The 20,876-nt window shown below is 39.2% G+C and overlaps 1 protein-coding gene across 3 annotated transcripts; it reads right to left on the bottom strand.

The window, feature by feature from the left end:
• Positions 1 to 5,463: 5,463 nt before the first annotated feature.
• Positions 5,464 to 17,852, bottom strand: LOC109405150 (transformer-2 protein homolog alpha). 3 transcript variants are annotated; one of them, XM_029879330.2, is made up of 6 exons: positions 17,772 to 17,852; positions 17,330 to 17,624; positions 17,190 to 17,254; positions 16,835 to 17,117; positions 6,461 to 6,813; positions 5,464 to 6,077 (listed from the first exon to the last, which is right to left on the bottom strand). In XM_029879330.2, exons 2-6 carry the CDS (start codon positions 17,357 to 17,359, stop codon positions 5,957 to 5,959), a joined length of 852 nt encoding a protein of 283 aa, XP_029735190.1. In that variant the 5' UTR covers positions 17,360 to 17,624; positions 17,772 to 17,852; the 3' UTR covers positions 5,464 to 5,956. The 3 variants fall into 3 exon arrangements, with proteins under 3 accessions (XP_029735190.1, XP_029735191.1, XP_029735189.1); XM_029879331.2 differs by having other exon boundaries at positions 5,464 to 6,074; positions 17,330 to 17,844; XM_029879329.2 differs by having other exon boundaries at positions 17,330 to 17,843.
• Positions 17,853 to 20,876: the final 3,024 nt, after the last annotated feature.

The raw sequence follows: 20,876 nt of genomic DNA, 5'->3' as shown, positions 1-20,876 counted from the left end.
TTGTCTTCGTCTGAAACAAAATTTCTTCAATGCATGGTCGTCCCGAACAACATGCAACGTCCTTTCTTGCGTGGTCGTCCCGAACAGCACGCGAATTCGTCTTCCTCCAAAACACATTTTTTTTTGCAATGCATGGTCGTCCCGAACAACATGCAACGTCCTTCCTTGCGTGGTCGTCCCGAACAACACGCGAATTCGTCTTCGTCTGAAACAAAATTAATTCAATGCATGGTCGTCCCGAACAACATGCAACGTCCTTTCTTGCGTGGTCGTCCCGAACAGCACGCGAATTCGTCTTCCTCCGAAACACATTTTTTGCAATGCATGGTCGTCCCGAACAACATGCAACGTCCTTCCTTGCGTGGTCGTCCCGAACAACACGCGAATTCGTCTTCGTCTGAAACAAAATTAATTCAATGCATGGTCGTCCCGAACAACATGCAACGTCCTTTCTTGCGTGGTCGTCCCGAACAGCACGCGAATTCGTCTTCCTCCGAAACACATTTTTTGCAATGCATGGTCGTCCCGAACAACATGCAACGTCCTTTCTTGCGTGGTCGTCCCGAACAGCACGCGAATTCGTCTTCCTCCGAAACACATTTTTTTTGCAATGCATGGTCGTCCCGAACAACATGCAGCGTCCTTCATTGCGTGGTCGTCCCGATCAGCACGCGAACTTGTCTTTCTCTGAAACAAAATGTCTTCAATGCATGGTCATCCCGAGCAACATGCAACGTCCTTCTTTGCGTGGTCGTCCCGAACAGCACGCAAATTTGTCTTTCTCTGAGACAAATTTCAATGTCCAAAGAACATGCAATATGTATAATTTAAGAATCTTTCAAGTTATTGCTTTATTACTTTTAGTACATTTCTCCCCAGCGCATGCTTCGGCAACCTAGTTATTTGCCACTATGCTCAAAAACACAACAAGAAATGATACTCGGGACATGCATTTCCAGCGAAATGTTGTACACGCATGGGGAAAATACAGTCACACAACCAATCGATGATAAAAAAGTCACGCAAGTTGAACATCAGCGCCAGCCTTGTAAACATTCGACACTTTTCACCACCTTCGTTTCGTTGTCGCGGTCGGGTGTCAACTTGCTTTGTTTCATTCGAGCGCGACCGCTACCTCTTACACACACACGAGCGGCAGAACGAAGATTAATAAACAAAAAAGTGGATCAAATCAACGTCTTCTGACACGATGACATCTGTTTAATTCCAGTTTTTCGCAAGATTGCATCCAATTTTGATTAAGATTGGTATAATATTAGTTTATTCGTGTGTGATAAATCGATTACGACACATACATTTATCCAAAACAGCTCTCTTTATGGGAAATACAGGAATAACAAAAGCCGGACCATCTCCCGAAGGCGCATTCGTGGTCAAGCGCATTCATTCGACATTTTTGTTCCGTACAGTAGTTTGATCGCTTGTGTTGTGAATGTTGGAGACAATGGCAGCCGAATATCGACGAAAAGGTGTCAAAGATCGCTAACAAGAATTCGCGCGCAATATAAACGCTTCTAATTCGATTAATAAAGTCCTCAGAAGCAGTAATAATCAAAATACAATCTGAAAATAAGTGTAAAACCCGCATGCACAAAATTCTGCACATATTGTAGTTTCTTTGTAATACCCAACTAACAATCACTCATTTTACAAGCACCTTTACGACGAATTAATTCAGCATGATGCTGAATAACATTTGGATAATTTTCAGGCACAACCTTTGTTCGGGTTTTGTTCACACAAATTTGGAGAAACTTTAAAGCATAGTGTTGTGTGCCAGCTGAAATGTTTGTTGTTAAATCGTTTTACAAATATATAGTAAAGCTGTCATTCAGCTTTTGCAAAAATGATTAAAAATAATAAAATGCAAAATTTTTCAATTTCCACGAGAGTTTATGATTGGAACTTAATGCTGTGAACAAATATTGTGAAATAATAACTACACATAAATTTACCTAAATCCAGATTCGAACTCGAGACCCGTCGATTGCCAGCCGCATGCCTTCCTATCTGCGCCATCCAAGAGATGATGAATTGCAGCGCTCAAATCAAAACATAAACTTCCCGTGGTTTAATAATGATCAGACTCTGACTCCTATACAGCAGTGGTGAACTAGCACAACATTATGGTTAACGACTGAACAACAAATTAATTCAGCTGTTGTTCGGTAAAAAACACGTGTTTTTCATCATGTACTCTGAGTCGAAGTATGATGAAACGAAAGCGCTTATTTGACTTGTGAAAAACACATTATACAGATACATGTCCTAATTTTTACATGAACTTAACAAGAAGCAGAAAAAAGTCTTGTTAAACTATGTTGTAAAGGAATTACTGCGTGTCGAATAAAAATCTTATTAAACGCTTGAAAAGTGTTTTAAATTATCATTGTTAATACCAATACGAAAAGTTGAACATTGGCTACTTTTTAAATTGAAAAAGCATTTGTACAGTAATGTGTACAGCATAATTTTAGTTCAGCTATAATTACTATTATAAAGCAACAATTCAGCATGCATGCTTGTTTACGGCTGGCGATTGTTAGTTGGGTAGTTGATATTAAACTAGCAGCTTATTTTGAGGTTCAGTTCCTTGAAGGAGAACTCTAATTTCAATTTCAAGTTTTTTCTGTATATTTTTGCATTTCCGATCACTTTTCCTCTTGGCTTCACTTTCCCTCTGTAACACATCAGAGCCCTTCACGGATATAACAATTAAAACCCTAGCTAAATACACACACCATTATATTTTCATTTATATAGATTCCGAATGGGTGGTTAAGCAAGTCTTATGGTTATCGTTTATGCGGATACGCCGTCCACTTTTAACCTTTATTTTCTACGACTTTGAATGACTGTTCCTATGCCAAAAGGCATTCGCACGAAAAAGTGCTTCGACAAAAGTTATTACAAACCGACTTTATTGTTCGAAATCAAGTTGAAAATCAATAGTTTCATGCCGGTTGGTTCATCCTAGGATAGTTTTTCTAGGAACCTACAAGGATTTCTTATAAGAACACATCTTAACAGGTACTAAGTTTTTCAAAGACATTTAACCACAATTCCTCCAGCAAAAGAAAACAGCAATAAAGTTTTGCATGGAAAATTAATTTTAATTTTGTAGTTAAACCGTTTGCACCGACCGAACGTCTACTGTACTGGAAACTATCAAAACCAGTGGCGTCTCGTAACCTCACTTTTTACCTGTTCTACGATCCAAGAATCAGTAATTCCGGCAAATTTACAAACAAAAACAAAGCGGAAACAACCAGAATCATCACTCTATCTCATTGTACACCGATTAGAAACCTAATAGTTCATAAACAATCGATATTTATACTTGTTAAACAGATTAGATTTGTGGTTAGGGAATCGCCATTGATCAAATATGGCAGGAAAGCCGAAGCTGCTCAAGTGGTAGCAGCAAATTAAACATTCAACGAAAATGTAATTTTCCTGCAGCACTTCATACCGTCGCTCTTCTTTGACAATAAAAACGCCAACTTACCGAGCTTATCCATCACAAGGTGACTTGAATAGACTGCAGAAACCCGATTCAGGTTCCACTCCAATACTTTCACGCGAACAAATACGAACACCAGAACTTCTGTGCTGAATCACTACAATCACTTGGAAAAAAAGCTGCACACAAATCACCATTGCCCAACACTGTCAAGCGTTATTTTCACTCCCGTCCGCACAACAGCGGCGCAATTTTTTTTCAATGCATACACACACAATACTAGAACACACTGCTAGCTTTGCTTTCTCCATTTTTCCAATCTCCTGCCGTACACATTTTACTCACACTTTTCACAATTTAACCAAACTCTGCCGGATGGTTCCCACTAGCCTTGTTGGTTCGTTTATTTGTTTTGCTGCTCCATCAAACAACAAAACCTGGCAGGATCGCCATTGTGGAAGCTAGAATATAACTCGCAAGTGAGAACCACCCGGCGCCGCGGATTGCTCGATGCGTCCGTGTCGTCCGATGGGCTATCGATGCAAGAGGACGCGACACGATGCTGCTGCCTCACGACGACCGGCGCGCTGAATGGATGGATGAATGCCCGTTCATCCATCTGTCAGTTGGGGGGTAAAACTCAAGCACTTTACACACTTAAGGGGAAATGGGATATAAGCCAACTAATACCACACAGAGCTCAATCCAATGAAGCAAACAATAGTTACAACATCTCAAAGTTGGCCACTTTGTATGCACCGCAGTGTACATATGGTCTCTAATAGCAAAGGTTGCCTACTTACTAACATTCCTTCTTGCTTTAATCACGGAGTACCGTAATCCGGGGTCAAATTCATCACTTTAAAACAACTTTTGCGGATAACATCAGTGCCTGTTCAAATATTGCCAAAAGAATTTCTGTAAAACCAGTACCCAGTGGATCTCCATGGAACCATGTGACAGAATTTTGTTTAACAAATTTAAAAGACACTAACACTAACACCGTCTTCAACCAGAGGTTGTACAGACTGAACAAGCACTTACATATGGCAACGGACAACACACACAACACCCAGTGGCCCAGTGGAGAATTTTCCGTTTCACGAAAAGTTTTCCCCGACTGGAGCGGGAATCGAACCCACACTCCGAGGCTTACGAAACGCCTAGATGACTGACGCCTCTAGCCGCACGGCCACGAAGCCCAATTTAAACTTTAAGTTAAATAACTTCAAATATCAAATAATTGGAAATGCCACTTTGGGGCGAAATTGATCGATATACAATTAAGCATCGGTTGAAAAGGAAAATTCCTTCACCGCTTAATTTTGCTCTTCTAAAATCGAATAACGCGTCTAAAATCTTACAACTAGTGAATTTATTACTTTAAATGCAAAATCAAATTTTGAAATTTCCCCTTAAACGCCTAAAGGTAGGCAATTTCATTTAAAATAAGGGATTTCTATCACAAAAAATGACTATTTCTTCATAAAATGAACTTTTTATAACTATTTCATTTTCTGATTAGCTGCATTACATCCCTACCAAGGCTCTACAAAAATGTCAAAACAGAGAATTCACGGGAAGTCCTATTAGCAATTGATTGTTTAGTAGCAATGATTTCAGCTAAATGAGAAATACATTGCAAATTCCTTGAAAAAACAAGGCAAAACTAACTTTTTTCTAAAAAAATAGAAGTCTACACTCATCTCTAGACATCTACGATTCAGATGACGTAAAAAGTTTAAGATCATTACGACGCTTAAGAGTTCCTAGTATGGTATTACAATGTAGTACCCGAGTGATCAATTTCACCCCGCTGATCAATTTGACCCCGGTTTACGGTACCTAGGTCATCTAGTTTAGTTTAGATCGAATGCATTTGTGGACGAGCTAATCGTATGTATAGGATTCTTGGAAACAAAGAGGGCTAGAAAAAAGTAGTTGTAGAATGTGGACTTTTCGAAGAAAAATGATTACACTTTTACATGAGTCTCTCTAAAATATTTATTCAAGAGAATTTCATTAGATATTCGACATTTTTACCGTGAGGTTCCAACTACTATATCTTATTGGTTACATGCTATCTTTTTCATCAATGCAGTTATCATTCAATGTGTTCCTTGTGTCAGTAGATATATAAGTATAATATTATAATATGTACGAGTAGTCTGTTGAATATGAAGTTTTGTGCATTAGATACACACATTTACATTTATTGTACAATAAATATCGATCGATCGACGATGCGAGTTCTTATTATCACCCTTCACAACCACCAGAGAAGTTCAACAATGTCTGGATATTGGGTCACCTCCCGATGGCACCGAGTGATAGCTAGTAAGGAAATCAGTAAATTTCATTTTGTGACATTATTTACGTTCCAAATGTTTACATCATCAGCATCATCGGAGCAGGATACCCAACGGGCAGGGCAGGTGGTGCGGGTGCGATGGTAGCAATCGGTGCCCACTGTCAGCGAACACCTGCACCACCTCGGTAGTAGTCACTTCGGGATCGGGACATGCCTGAGCGATCGCGGCTTCGTGGAGGCTCCGGTGCCGCATACTTGTCCTGGTAGTAGTAGTCCCTGCTGCTATGGAAGTAATTGTTTGTTACAAAATAGGTCATGAGAATACAGGGAAGATTGTGTAAACAACGTTAAGTATTTACAGGTAAAATGGAACTCCCTGATATTTCCAGATTTCCAGGGTTTTCCAAGTAGTAAACGCCCTTGCCTGATATCTGGTGTAGTTGGTTAAAGCGTCGGCCCAGCAGATATGAAGACGTGGCTTCAAAGCTCGCCGAAATTAGATTTTTTTTTCGCAAATTAATATTTGTCAATCAGAAACCACTATAAGACTTATAACAGTTAGTTTCTGAGAATGTTTCATACACATCAGAAAATCTGCTTTTTTTCCTTAAAAGGCGACTAGTTTACCATGAAATTACTTGTTTTTATGTATACCAAACACTTACCCATTTCCGTAGCGCCGTGACTCACGTTCCCATCGTTCACGTTCCCGGGCCTCAATCTCACAAGCCCGACAGTGATAGTACCCGCCGCCACCGCCAGGTGCAGCCACCGGGGCAGGTGGCCCCAAAGGAGGTGCCCCTCCGTAGCCACCGCCTCCACCGCCGCCACCTCCCTTCGGGTAGCTTACCTTGCCATAGTACACGCCCGGCGTAGGATCGTGTGGTTTCTCCGTTGCCGAAAAGTCAACGCGTATCCGCCGGTCGCCGATTTCAATGCCGTTGGCTTGTTCGTGCGCCTCCTTGGCGTCCTCGGTACTCTCGAAGTACACGAAACCGAACCCACGGGAACGGCCGGTCTGTTGAGAAGGGGACGGACAGAAAGGGAGAAGTTGATCAGTGGATAGTTGTAAATTACACATGAAAGCAATGAGATGTTTTGTAAATTTTACAAAATAGTTTGAGTTAATAGCAGAATGTGGAACTATTTGGAAAGCGATACTTTGGATACTCTTCCGCTACAACCCAGTTTTTAAATTTTGACTTAATTGGCGATTAAAAGTAGAGGTTATGTCATGAACATTTGGAAGTTTGAAAGGGAAATACTAGTTTCCCATCAGTTTAATCATCAATTTTTTGGTAAATTTACCGATAAAACAATTTTTTTACCCCGATCCCACAAAAAAGATTATCTGGAACGAATCAATACGAAATGAGATTTTACAAAACTTAACCTCACTTTAGGAGGCCAATTATTTGTATATACAACAACTACCAGTATACAAATATTCAATTTTATTTGGTTTGAAAATGGGTGAGTTGTAACGGAAAAGTGCTCAAAATAGAATCACTGTCCCAAATTCCGCTCACTTTATATTGTTCATTCGGTAGGAATCACGACAGACATTCAATCGAAAATTGCCATTTTCTTGGTCCAGAAGTTTCGCATCTAGTGTGCTGTGTTGCTGACAACAACGGGAAGGATGCGCACTAGTCTGGTACACGGTTTATATGGGAAAATACAAAAAATGGAAAAACTCAAGTTCCTGTATACTTTTTGAGTTCCACTTTGGTCCCATATCAACTGTGTAAAATTTCGGATCGATCGGAAAAACTATATTTTAGCGCCCGCCATTCTTAGTTTTTTATACGATTTACTATGGGTAAATTTTACTCCTGCAAAGAAAAATCGCTAGAAGTCACCCCTTGATCCCTAAAAATAAGTCGACGAATGATTTCTGTAGAATACTTTACTAGAAATCAGACCTCCGAAGACAGCAAATCGATGCGACGTTCGTGAAAAAAGTTATTAGTCCTCACCGGATCGATAAAATAACGAGATTTTATCATTTATTGTTATTCCTCACATGTTAAACAGCGTTTGCATGCCATTCGGTTTTCAGTCAATAACTTTTTCCACATACCTCAGATCGTTTTGCGGTCTTGGGAGGGTTGGTTCCTCGTAAAATTTCCAACAGAAATCATTCATCGATTTATTTTTAGGGGTTAAGGGGCAATCTGTGGCGATTTTTCTTTGAAAAAGTGATTTTCCCCATACCAAATCGTATGAAAACTTAAAATGGCTGGCGCTAAAATATAGTTTCTCCGATCGATCTGAAATTTTGCACAGTTGATATGGGACCAAAATGGAACTCAAAAAGTGTACAGGAGTAAAATGTCTTTTTGTGTCCCACGCTAATGCGCACTACTTTTGACATGATTCAAAAACGTCGCGAGTTGGGTCGCGTCGCGACTTGATTGTGCGACGTCGGCGACGTCCGGTTTGGTGACGGTTCGACAATATTATTGAACATGTTTGATAAAAAAGTGTTGCAACATAACTAATAATCATCAAGTATCTTCAAATGCTGAAGACAAACCTCAAAGGAATATGCCGTCTTTATGAATGTTCTCGGCAGACAAAAAGCATGAACTTTTCTAAGGATAGCAACTTCGACGTAGATATGGTGGCTTTTTTTAGATGGCAGCGTAAAAAATGTTTCATACCTATTGGTGATTTGTTGTTGCATGAAGAAGAAGAAGAAGAACGATGGTGTTTTGAAAAAATCCTATCCCTACAACACAGGGGAAGTTTTTAAAATGCCTCTATAAAATCTAAAACAAAATCTAATTAAAAACGGTTTGATGTACGGTGTTAGACTTTGAACGGACTACAAATTAAGTACCTTATCAAGAAAAAAATGTTAAATTTAAATTTCTACGTTCAATGCGTAGTCCGTCCAAAGTCTAACACCGTACATCAAACCGTTTTTAATTAGATTTTGTTTTAGATTTTAAAGAGGCATTTTAAAAACTTCCCCTGTGTTGTAGGGATAGGTTTTTTTCAAAACACCATCGTTCTTCTTCTTCTTCTTCATGCAACAACAAATCACCAATTAGATAAAGAAATATTCTGTGGATTTCTATGACAGAAATATAAATTCGGCGTATTCCATTTCAACATTGAGTTTAAAAAAGTGTAAAGTAGATAGTTTTTTTTTGCGAGTAGTTTTTAAGAATTTTGAGATCTTGGTGCTTAGTGTGTGCTTAATTAGGAAAAGATTGTAGATTGAATGCAAAGAAATATGTGTTCTAGAAAATTATGACATATTTTATAATTTGTTTGAAAACAAATAACGAGTTTATTAATACTTCTGTTGAAAACTTTACCAGTAGTTCAAACGCATGTCAATGTCTTTGAATACTGGCATTTATCAGAAATTCAGAATTGATGGTATCTCAAAACCTACTTGGATAAACTAGAAATAAGAAGACACAGAATGTTGATTAATTCAATTGAATCGACAAATTATTTAAATTTACAGACACTTAAAGACATTTCAACAGAAGTATAAAGGAACTAGAATATTTTATTGAAACAGTATATTTAGCTTAGAATTATTAAACTCTCAAAAGAATAATACTTCTTATACATCAGCATGCTGAGTTTTTTGCATACTCTATGAATTTTGTTTTAGATCACAATTTCTGAAAATTGTCCAATTTGTAGAAGACTTCAATAATCTAAGTTTTGATAATTTTTTCTAATGTTAAGAGATGAACCAGCCTAGGGCTGAAAATCTCTATAATAAAGAAATAATAATGATAATAATTCTAATGTCTTGAATATTCCAGAAGTTTTAACATTTTTTTTTTGGATTTCTCGCAGAGCTCGTTAGTTTAATTCGTTTGTCAAATTTCATGAAATAAAAATAAAGAGAGTTTGAAATTAATTTCTGTTGATTCCTAGTGTCCGATATAATTTCGGAACAGATTCTCAAAATGAGTTTGTTTGTTTTCTGTGGTTTATTTATAAAATTCAAGAATGTATTTGTAATTCTACCGGGAACTTATTCCAGAAATTCTTTCAGAATTTGATTTGAAAGTCAAAAGTTGCCTTCTGAACAAATTTTAGGAATTGGGCAACATATTCTTCCCAGCAATACTTACATAAAGTTCTACAAAAATTAGATTGTGTAAACTTACTGTTCCTATGACTGCATCGAAAACGTAGGTACTCAGAATATTTATAGATTTTGTTTAAGGCCAGGTGAACTAAGGATTTCATTGGAAGTTTACCTAGTTCGTTGCTAAATAATTCGACAATGATTTTTCATTAGGGCCTAACTGACATTGTCGATTTCTCTTCATCGATCCTCTCGTTGTATTATGTATTATATAATGTGTATTGAATTTTCCGAAGATATTTTTGGTAAACATACGTAGGTTATTAATAATGTTATTACTTTATTATTGAGATTTTCAGCCCTGCTGGTTCATCCCTTTAAAAGTATGACGGAGATTAAGAGGGAGAAGAGGAGAACCCTGACGGAGTCAGGGAGGGGAAAGCGTTTAAAAGAGTTTTATGTGCGTAGAATAAACGTGAAATTAACTGGCAATTGGTAAAGATGTCTGGTCCGGGTCAAGCTGGGTCTGTCATCGTATGGCTTGGTTCTTGGTAAGTCTTGTCAAAATCCATCGGGGTTCATTTTTGGTTCAGGTCAATATTATTGGTTTTTGGTTCGGTCATGTCCTAAATAGAGTTTCTGTGGTTGATCGTTGTCCGTGTCAGGTTGGGTCTTTCATTGGCTTGAGGGAGTGAATGTTTGATGCCTTAGAAGTGTCCGTTTTTGAGCTGGGTCGTTATCAAGATTTGTGGTTACAAGTACGATTTAAAATAAAGTGCCCGTGCAAGTCCCGGTTTGAAACCCACAGGGGGCAGAGATGGCGAGCTACCGGCAGTGGAATGTGTTAAAATTGCTCGTACGGTCCTGCGTCTTTCAGAAAAGAATCAACGTTGTTTGTCGGACCTTGTCTAGAGATAGAGCACTTTGTATGTCCGTGTTGTTGTACTGGATACGTAGATCCAGGGTCTTACAGTTTACGATGAAATGCTACACTGTTTTCGGTTCTGAACAGGTAGAGTACCGAAATCAGAAGTTTTCTGTGTCGTTCATACTGTGGGAGAGCCTGTTCGTAGTCTGGAGAGAACAACTTGGTCTCCGGATGAAATGTGTTCGTCTTGACAAGAGAGAGTACCACGCTTCTCGGATCTTGTACATAAGCCACATCTTGACATCGTCTCCTGGTATCTTTAGGGTGAGAAGTGCTCCGAGAGGAGCCAGGTTGTCAGCTTGTTCGTTTCCCTAGATGCCGCAGTGGCTCGGCACCTACATTGCGGCAATCGTTCAACAACTCCTGAATCTCCTGGACGAAAGGATGCTTATTGCTAGGGGTCTGTAGAGCGTTGAGTACGCTGGCCGAATCCGAGACAGTTAGTAGGTAATTACGACATCTTGCCATAGAAACAAGAATAATGATTTGGTTTGTTTTGATCAAATTATTAGCGAAAGAAATAATAAATGAAGAGAAATTTATCAAGCCAGTTGGGCTCTTATGGAAAATCATTGTCGAATTCTTGGAGTAACTATCGGTTCAAAGTTTTAAGTTTTTAAAATGCTTTCTTTATGTTCTTGGGATATTCAACAGTTTTAAACTTTCGAAGTCTACGTTAACGTGTGTTATTTACAAATGTTTTAATACACGAGATCAGAGCGTTAATGATTAATCATAAATTTAATCATGATTAATGATTAAGATTAATCAAAAATCAGTAATCATAATCACCAAAATTTCTCATTTAATCTTTAATCATTAATCTTAATCACACTGATTTCGCAATTTAATCATTAATCAGTAATCATAATCATAAGAAAAAAAATTAATCAATCATTAATCATTCATCACCAAAAATTTTTCACCATATAAAATATATGATCCAATTTGAATTGGTTCAAATGCTGTTCTTCTTGATTATTTTTTCAATAATCTCCCAGACAGAGTTACCTTTTACTTTTGGAACTTCAAAAATATTTTAAACAATAATTATATTTTAATCATTTCCTGTTTTTTGTGATTGATTAATCATGATTAATCATGATTTTTAATCAATGAGCCATTTTTAATCATTAATCATAATCAATAATCACAGATAAAATCAATTTTAATCATTAATCATAATCATTAATCATCCCAAAAATCAAATTAATCATTAATCATAATCAATAATCACCGAAATTTGAATTTTAATCACCAATGATTAATCATGATTAAAATATTTGTTAATCATGAACGCTCTGCACGAGATATAGTTTGCTTATTGACTTCAGACGTCATTCTCATTACGGCCATCCTCAGAACACCTGTCGCCTTCACATGAGTGCAATCAGTTTGTGCCTTTTAATACTGCCCTATTTTGCTTATCTTGTGACAGATACGCGTATTTCGACTCCCACATGTACCTAATCATCTTTTGTGTCAGTTATCCACTTATGAGGAAGATTACAAGTAGTAGTTGAAATACGCGTATCTGGCGCAGGATAAGTAAAATAGGGCGGAATTAAAAGGTACAAACTAATTACACTCATGCTAAGAGGGTATTCCTCTTAGAGGGTTCGAAGAGTCGGTACAGAACCTGTTGCTTTTTTACCAGTCTTCATAATTCTTGGATATCTCGATAGAGTGTCCAAACCCGTTCTTACAGAACAAGGATGATCGAATTAATTATCACAGGCTATTTTTTTGTACTCATTGTTATTTTCTGACCTTTTCTTGGGCTGCAAAATGGTGAGTCGGAGAAGGAGCGTTCAACATAGCTCACAAGTTCCGACGTCACACTTCCACGGGTCAATCTGTGACAAAGACCACTAGCAAAGAGTTGTGTTCTTCTGTTCTACTGTTGTCAATCTGACTTCAGCTAGATTGAGGAGGTACGTCCCGAGTGTCTCCTTATCTAGGAGTTCTGCGTCTGTTCTGGCATTCAACGAATGAATATAAAATGCTCCTCTACCGGAAGCTATACCTAAGGTGGCAGCCCCACCACGATAGAAAGGGGACCTTAGGCCAACAACCTACTGTTTTTGAAACCCAAAATGAAAGATTACGAACTGATTCAATGGGAACGACTTTTAGCGCGAAACAACTGACAAGAATTGGAACTTGGAATGTACTAACTCTAGCCCAGCAAGGTAAACTGACACAAGTAGCCAATGAGGCATGCCGTATGAAGCTTGAGATCATAGGACTGAGCGAAGTCTGTTGGCCGAACTTTGGAGAACACATTTTGGCATCGGGTCAAATTCTGCTATACTCTGGCCTACGAGGCAAACACGCTTCTAGTAACCGTGGAATTGGTTTCCTGCTCAGCGCTCACACACATGCTGCGCTCTTGAAGTGGGAGAAATAATTGTAGCCAGATCCAGAACACGGGGTCGAAACTTTACTATGATCCAATGTTACGCGCCAACCAATGCTGCCGAAATGCAAGAGAAAGAGAACTTTTACAGCCAACTGAATACGGTCGTGGACAAGATTCCAAAAGGTGATATTAAGATCCTCATGGGCGACTTTAACACGAGGGTTGGTTCCAACAACTTGGACAATTAATGAGCATGTCATGGGATGTCATGGTCTCGAAGAAATGAACGAAAACGGAGAGCTGTTTGTGGCAACAATGACATGATGATTGGGGGATCGCTCTTTCCCCATTGGTCAGTGTACAACGTGACATTGGTTATCCCTGATGGCGTCACATAAAATCAAATCGACCACATTTGCATTTGGATTCGATTTGTCGATTGAGTGTACATTGCTGTTTACGTTGTAGCTCCGGATACGTTTTTGATTTTCAAACTGTTGTAGCTTCTCATAAAAAGACCTGTATGTTTTAGCGTCTAATGTGATATCCATTGAAACCGATTTAAGAAACTTGTTGTTCCTTGCATCGCGGAATCCTTAAAAAACAACGTATTAAGGCAGTTCATTTCATAACGTCGGTGCGTTTTTTCGGTTACAATGGCGGGTGAGCGCATTTGCAATAAATGTCTTCTGAGTATTGATGCAAAAGACCTGTATAGCGTATGTGAAGGAGAATGTGCTTGTTTGTTCCACGCCAATTGTGTTGGTATACACGAAGAAGACTTGTGTATGATGGCACTAAAAACAAACATCGTCTGGATGTGCGATACATGCTTGATCCGATTTCGTAGAACGAGCGAGCGAGCGTCGGCAGATTCACCTGTAGATTCGATCCAACCCAAACCCATCGACGACGAAGTGAAAGAACTCAAAATCGCTGTGGCGGGAATACTAGAGATGATTTCCCAAATTGCTCCAACTACTGCTTCGAATGAATGCGCACTACTGCATTCCACACCTGTTTCGACAAACTTGCCGTCCGATCCGTCCGATGTGATCAATACGAGTGTTATAAATGTAAGCAACGTGGAAAATGATCAAATATCACACCGTGCGGAGAGTGACGACGATCTGTCATTGTTTATTTCAAACATTGATGCTAGTGTGTCTGAGTGCGACGTTCGTATAATGGTTTCACGGGTACTGGGTTCTAGCGTTCCCGAACGCATCGATGAGCTAAAGTTAGTTTCGAAATGGAATAATAGCAGGCCACCTGATTATATTTCATTCAAAGTTTCGCTCGATAAAAAGTGGAAATCTAAAGCAATGAATCAAATAATTTGGCCAAAATATGTGAAATGTAGGGAATTTGTTCCACGACATAATTTAACTTGGAGGCCAGAACGTTAGAAATATTACAGAATCGATATTAGGCTTAGTTCAATGTTGAATCTTGTAAATGATGGATTGTATATTCAGTTTGTGAAGCTTATGCATGTTTGTTTTATTGTGGTTGTATTTAAATAGTATGTTGCTGCTTTTTTATGATTCATGTGTGAATATATTAGGCTTAAAATATTCAATAAGACTGAAAAAGTCAGTTGGATTACATTAATAAATAAATAAAATAAATAAATAATCAGCCGAAATGGAGACAGAGTCTGCTTATGATGTGCGGAACAAACGTAGCGCCGATATTTCGTCCGACCATCATATCTTAATTGGCAATTCGACTGCACATTGCGAGAATCCATCGAAAGAAGGAGAAAATCGGACGCCGGAAGCATAGAAGATCAATAGAGCGCCATCAAGAACGCCTTTATCGTCACCTGCGAGAATAACTTGGGTGAGCTACGCACCCAGAGAAAGCAGTGGAAAAAGGAACGCCAAAGCCGCGATAGAGCGAGCGGAAACACGAGGAGCCAAAGCCTTTTTAGCCCGTCAGCGCTATTCGGCTCTCGAGAAGGAAGTGAAACGCTCATGTAGACGGGACATAAGAGCGTTGGCTGACTCACTAGCCGACGAAGACGAGAAAGCCGAAAATGCCGGCGTCATTAGCCTCCTCAACGATGTCTCACATTGCCTTAGTAGGACTAAGGTGAATGCTAAGATGCCAGTGAAAGGCAACATCTCAACATGACCCGCCAAGAGTTCGATGCATTACCCGTGTTAACACCGAAGCTCCATCATTGCAGGAGATAGAAACTGCCATCCGTAGCAGGAGATAGAAACTGCCATCCGTGAACAGAGCCCCATAGACCCCATAGTATCTGCATACCTACTACATCAATTGTTCTGCGACATATTGGAAACCACGACATTTCCGACCGACTGGATGCAAGGTGTCTTAGTAAATATACCCAAAAGGAGTAACCTAACTGTATACGATATTTGGCGGGACATCATGCTACTGTTTATGGTTCTCAATGTCCTTTGCAAAGTGATCCTTAACCGGATACAGAAGACGATATGAATGAAATAGGCACATTTAATCCGCCTGGTTAAGGTAGCATCTTTTGTTTCCAAACTGATGCGCATCAATAAAAATGTGTTGACAGAATCAAGAAAAAAAAATAATAGATACAACCACTCAATCTACACAAATTTAATCAACAAAAATATTGTTGTTATACAGATAACAATTACTCTCCGATTCCTGAAACAAATGAACATACAATTGAAAATAAAATGAATACCTGAGATGAAGATAGGTAATACAACCTGTACATGATTCAGCTGCGCGTAAAGTTTCCTTGGAATCTGAAGTTGCAGTTGGTATCGTTGGTCTTCTGTCTTCTTAGGAATTTTCTTCTCAATAGAACTTAGAAATACATTAGTGCCGTATACCACTACAACAGACCCAATCTTCTTATTCTAGTTTAGCAGCAATCTGTCGTCTTCGGTCTCCGTCGGATTTCCTCAGGGCTGACATTATATTTGTTTGATTTTCCATCTTCTTGGCATCACAGCAAAAAGCGCATATCTTCCCATTTCACACGTTTCCTGTGCATCTTCGGGTCTTCTCTCTTCTCCATCATTTTCGTGGGGATTTTCTTGAACTTTTCAAGAAATTTTCCAATCTTCAAGCTTGCCATCTTCAAGATTTCTACATTTTGGTTTCTTGACTTTCTTCGAGGTACTGTTTGCTTCTCCACAAGTTGACCATCTTCTTCGCTTTTTTTGGCAGGAAGGATGATTCCTTTCTGCGACAGCTGCCAGAAGCTTCTGAAAACGACAATTTCTTCACCCACACTACTTAATCGCAATCATTTATAAATCTTCGCTAATCTTTTCTAACTTAATATTTTATCTTCTTACCATATTCGAGACCCACAATGAATAAATCTTCCAGATCACTAATTGATTCACGTTCATGAATGACACAGATACAACTAGTAAATAGGGCATACACAAAATAGCAAATCTTCAACCAATTTCGCAAAGTGGCCATTGTCCGGGAGAGCCTTTAAAGAAATGCTAGATTCTTCGCACATTTCTTCCTTAAATCTCCCGCCATCGTGGAACGATGTTTCTGTAACCAGAACACTTCATTGGGCAGAACTTTTCCGATATCTTCGACAAAGCTACCAGCGCGCTATTCTCAAACGAGCTTCATTCTGGTGATTTCCTTAGCACAGTCCTCTCTCTCTTCCACTACCAACACTATCCCGGATCAAAGATTACCTTCGCATCGATCACTACGGTTGCCTTCTTCAGTGGGCCGAACTTGGAAAACACGTCGTACAGTTCCGATTCGGTGGTGTAAATGCTCAAATTGAACACGGCCAGAACGAACTTGCTCTCGTCGTACTCGCTGCCGCCGCCGCCACCGTGATGATGTGACTGTGACTCGACGGCATGCGATGGCCGGGAGCTTCGGCGGCCGGCGCCATAGCTTCCGCCACCACTGCGGCCCCCTGCATACTCGGAACCACCGCCGCCACCACCACCGTAGGAAGAGCTGTACCTGGAAGAGAAACAACAGTAATGTACCTTAACTTGTAGGTCGAACGCGGCGGAATGTCCCTGATAAATTTACCGATAGCCATCATCACGATATTCACGGCGATACTTCCGATCACGGCTACGAGAACGAGAGCTTTGCTAGACATGGAGAAACAACGAAGCGTCAGAAAAAAATACTTATGAAACCAGCGTGGATTTAAATTCTCAATTTACCTCGTAATATTGGCCTCTTGAGTAGCTCATTTCATGTGAATCACCACTTGTAGTTGGTAATCCTTACTTTCTGCTATATTTACTGGAAATGCGTTACAAATTATCCCTAAAATCAACTTTTTCAACTGGATCAGCACACGTCTCTTCCGCACTTGATTTTTTCGTTGTTTAGATTTTCTGTCGCGTAGGCAGGAACTCACGATAAATCGGTTTTGTTCCAAGCACTGTCAAACACAGGCACTCTTCCTCACCCTCTCACATGCACGTCACGTAACCCAGCCCCACGAAATCACCTCTGAAAATTCCAAGGAGAAAAAAAATACGGAAGAGCAAAATTCAGCACCTATTTACACTTTTACACATCCACTCAAGAGATTTCACTTCGCTATCACTAATTCTGTTATTTTTGTACAGAATCTATGTTTTTTTTCACGTTTTTCACCGATAAAATACTGGGATGAAGAAAATGCGATGCAAGGCAAAATGCCACCACCAACATACACGTTTTGACAGTCGCTCAAATTAGTGTTGCGCTGCAAAGCTTCGCTGTTGCACTCAAATGACAATTCGGTCGAGGGGCACTAATTCCAATTGGAATTTTGCTTCATAAAAATTGCAACACCGCGGGATCGTTAAGTTTCGCCTGTGGTCTAAATTGATGCCGTCTGTTTGGAATCCTGAACGGAAATTTGCCACTGTTGAACACATTTTTGAGGTTGTTATCACCGTAAAGTGGCTTTCGGTGTGTTGGATTGAGATAATCTCGGAGATAATACCAAGGGAGGATTCCAGGAATTTCAGCAGAGCCTAAGCGAGGTGGTTTCTGGGTTCTATAGATGGTTTTCACCTTAAAAAGAGGATTCAAGGGAGTTTTAAAATGAAGGGGGGGTTGTGAAGGTCTACAGGGGGATTTGAGAAGGTTTCAGCAAGTTGGAAGTTAAAGGAACATTTCTGGGACATTCCAGGAGCGTTTCGAAAGATTACTGGGGCAACTCTCGCTGAGACCGGCCCACCATTTACACCTTGTCCTCAAAAATGTTTAAGGTGCCGATTTTCTGAAAGCCCTCACTAAAAAAAGTAAGAAAAATGCATTTGGTTACTCAATTTGATGGACCCCCCGTTAGTTAGAGTCACAACAATTTTTGCAGACCCCTCGATTTTGGTTAACTTTTGAAAGAAGGAAAAGACATCTCTGATTTTTTGATATGTTATGTATAAATGTCTCAGCTTTCGATTGAGGCAAAGATTTTGAAAATCGGTGGTTGCCCTCATGGTGAAAAAAATGTTTTGGTATAAAAATCCAAGATGGCGGCCAAAATCAATATGGCCGACCCAAATTTTTATTATTGTAAATAGTAGCTCTATCTTTCCTCTTTTCAACAACAATTCGTTTTGAGGTGTTTTTTTGGAGAAACTTTTGAGTTATAAAGGTTTATGTGAGCCACCATTTCAAGCATAACTTTTCAATCCGACGTAACTCGAGAATGTAAACAAATCCGGGTTAACTGCTGCATGCATGATTCATAAAGCAAATTGGGTTTTTTAATTAAGAAAAAAATAATGATTTTATATTTTTAAATGAAAGAGCACTTTTTTCTGAGCCACTATGATTTTTTTCAGATTTTTTGAACTTTATTTTGATACCTAAAATCAATTTCGAAGAGATTTTTTCAAATCACCTTTTGACAGCTGGGTAACTGTTTGACAGCTCCGCCCAGTACAAAATCCGTCGAGGGGTGATTCATCAAATCGCTCCCATACAAACTTCAAATTGATTTTAAAATAGGTTCCCGGGCACCAAAATTCATGAAAATTTGGATTTCGGCTCAGTTTGGCATGCAGATTCAGAATATGGAATTATCTCAACACCGCCAAAGAAGCCAATTGAAGAATCCACATCACTGTTTGATGATTTATTGCTTAATTTGTTTAACTAAGCATATTTTTCGAAACGACGTATCTAACTATTTCGTTGTTTACAACTTAACTGATAGATACACCGTTTTGATATATGAGAAAACCAAACGACGTATCTAGCCAAAATCAAAAGTAACAGATACACCAAACTGGCACCATACAAAAGCGACGTATCTGGCATGACGTATCTCTAACCAACCCGGTGTATGTGTATTTTTGTCAAAATTCATTGTGAAAATAATATGGAATGAGTAGGTTTTGTTTCTTACCTAGTGCGTGCTATATCCCTGGTGATGTTAAGCACGAAAAAACTTATGAAAAGTATTTATATAAAAAACTATTTTAGTGAAATGGTCGTCAACATTGACCATGAATTTACTCAGATCAGTGAAAAAGTTAGATACGTCGATTTGAAAAATTTTGCTTGATTTGACCAAAATCGAGGGGTCTGCAAAAATTGTTGTGGCTCAAACTAACGAGGGGTCCATCAATTCGAGTAACCAAATGCATTTTTCTTACTTTTTTAGTGAGGGCTTTCAGAAAATCGGCACCTTAAACATTTTTGAAGACAAGGTGTAAATAGTGGGCCGGTCTCAGTGAGAATTACCCACTGTGAAAATTCAGGATTTTCCACGGGCATCCGAGTAGGGTGCAAAGGAATTTGAGCGTTTTCATGGGATGTTTCAAAGGGAATCAGAGCTATAGAGCCACACCTGAAAGCCCTTTGAGGCCCGTATAACGCCCTGAGTGCCATTGAATCCCATAAGGTTCCCGGGTACCTCCTAAAGTCCTAAGACTCCCAAAACGCCCCAATACACTCGCGCCTTAAATCTCTTCTGAAGCCCTTCGAAACTCTCCTGAATACTCCATAAAATCTTCTGAGACCTCCAGAAACACCTCTAAAACCCTCCTGAAACCCCCTAAAATGCTCCTAAAACTTGATGAAACGCATGAAACACTCATGAGATTCTCAGAAGCCTGTTAACACAATGAACATTGAATTTGTATCCCCTCAATAAATCATTCTTCGTTGATCACTACACTTGGTCAGACGCTTTTCATTCTATCAGGTTATGAGTTGGTTATGAGCCCAGGATAGCTCTTACCGACTGATGAACCTTAAGCAACCGGTCTGTTTGAAGCCGACGAAGCCGACAAGTGAACATTTTTTCCTCAAGAAGCCTACAAGCTTATTTCATCTGAAGCATGTCCGTGAGAAGACCTGGAGAAGGATTCCTGCCACCACCAGCAGTTTTAGATGGATCAAAGACGGCCCAACTAACAATCACTCATTTTACAAGCACCTTTACGACGAATTGATTCAGCATGATGCTGAATAACATTTGGATAATTTTCAGGCACAACCTTTGTTCGGGTTTTGTTCACACAAATTTGGAGAAACTATAAAGCATAGTGTTGTGTACCAACTGAAATGTTTGTTGTTTAATCGTTTTACAACGACTTCCACTCCTATTCAGCAGTGGTGAATTAGCCCAACATTATGGTTAACGACAGAACAACAGATTAATTCAGCTGTTGTTCAGTAAAAAACACGTGTTTTTCATCATTTACTCTGAGTCGAAGTATAATGAAACGAAAGCGCTTATTTGACTTGTGAAAAACACATTAT

The sequence above is a fragment of the Aedes albopictus genome, chromosome 2, assembly GCF_035046485.1.
Source record: "Aedes albopictus strain Foshan chromosome 2, AalbF5, whole genome shotgun sequence".
NCBI lineage: Eukaryota > Metazoa > Arthropoda > Insecta > Diptera > Culicidae > Aedes > Aedes albopictus.
The sequence above is the reverse complement of the archived record's forward strand: the minus strand, read 5'-3'. Positions and strand labels throughout refer to the sequence as shown.

What these genes read in the sequence shown, in the direction of transcription:
- LOC109405150 (XM_029879330.2), bottom strand. Translation starts at nt 17,359, where the DNA reads ATGAGCTACTCAAGAGGCCAATATTACGAG. An exon ending in TATCGTGATGATGGCTATCG is followed by an intron (nt 17,118 to 17,189) that starts GTAAATTTATCA and finishes TTTCTCTTCCAG; the next exon opens with GTACAGCTCTTCCTACGGTG. An exon ending in TCACGGCGCTACGGAAATGG is followed by an intron (nt 6,078 to 6,460) that starts GTAAGTGTTTGG and finishes TTACTTCCATAG; the next exon opens with CAGCAGGGACTACTACTACC.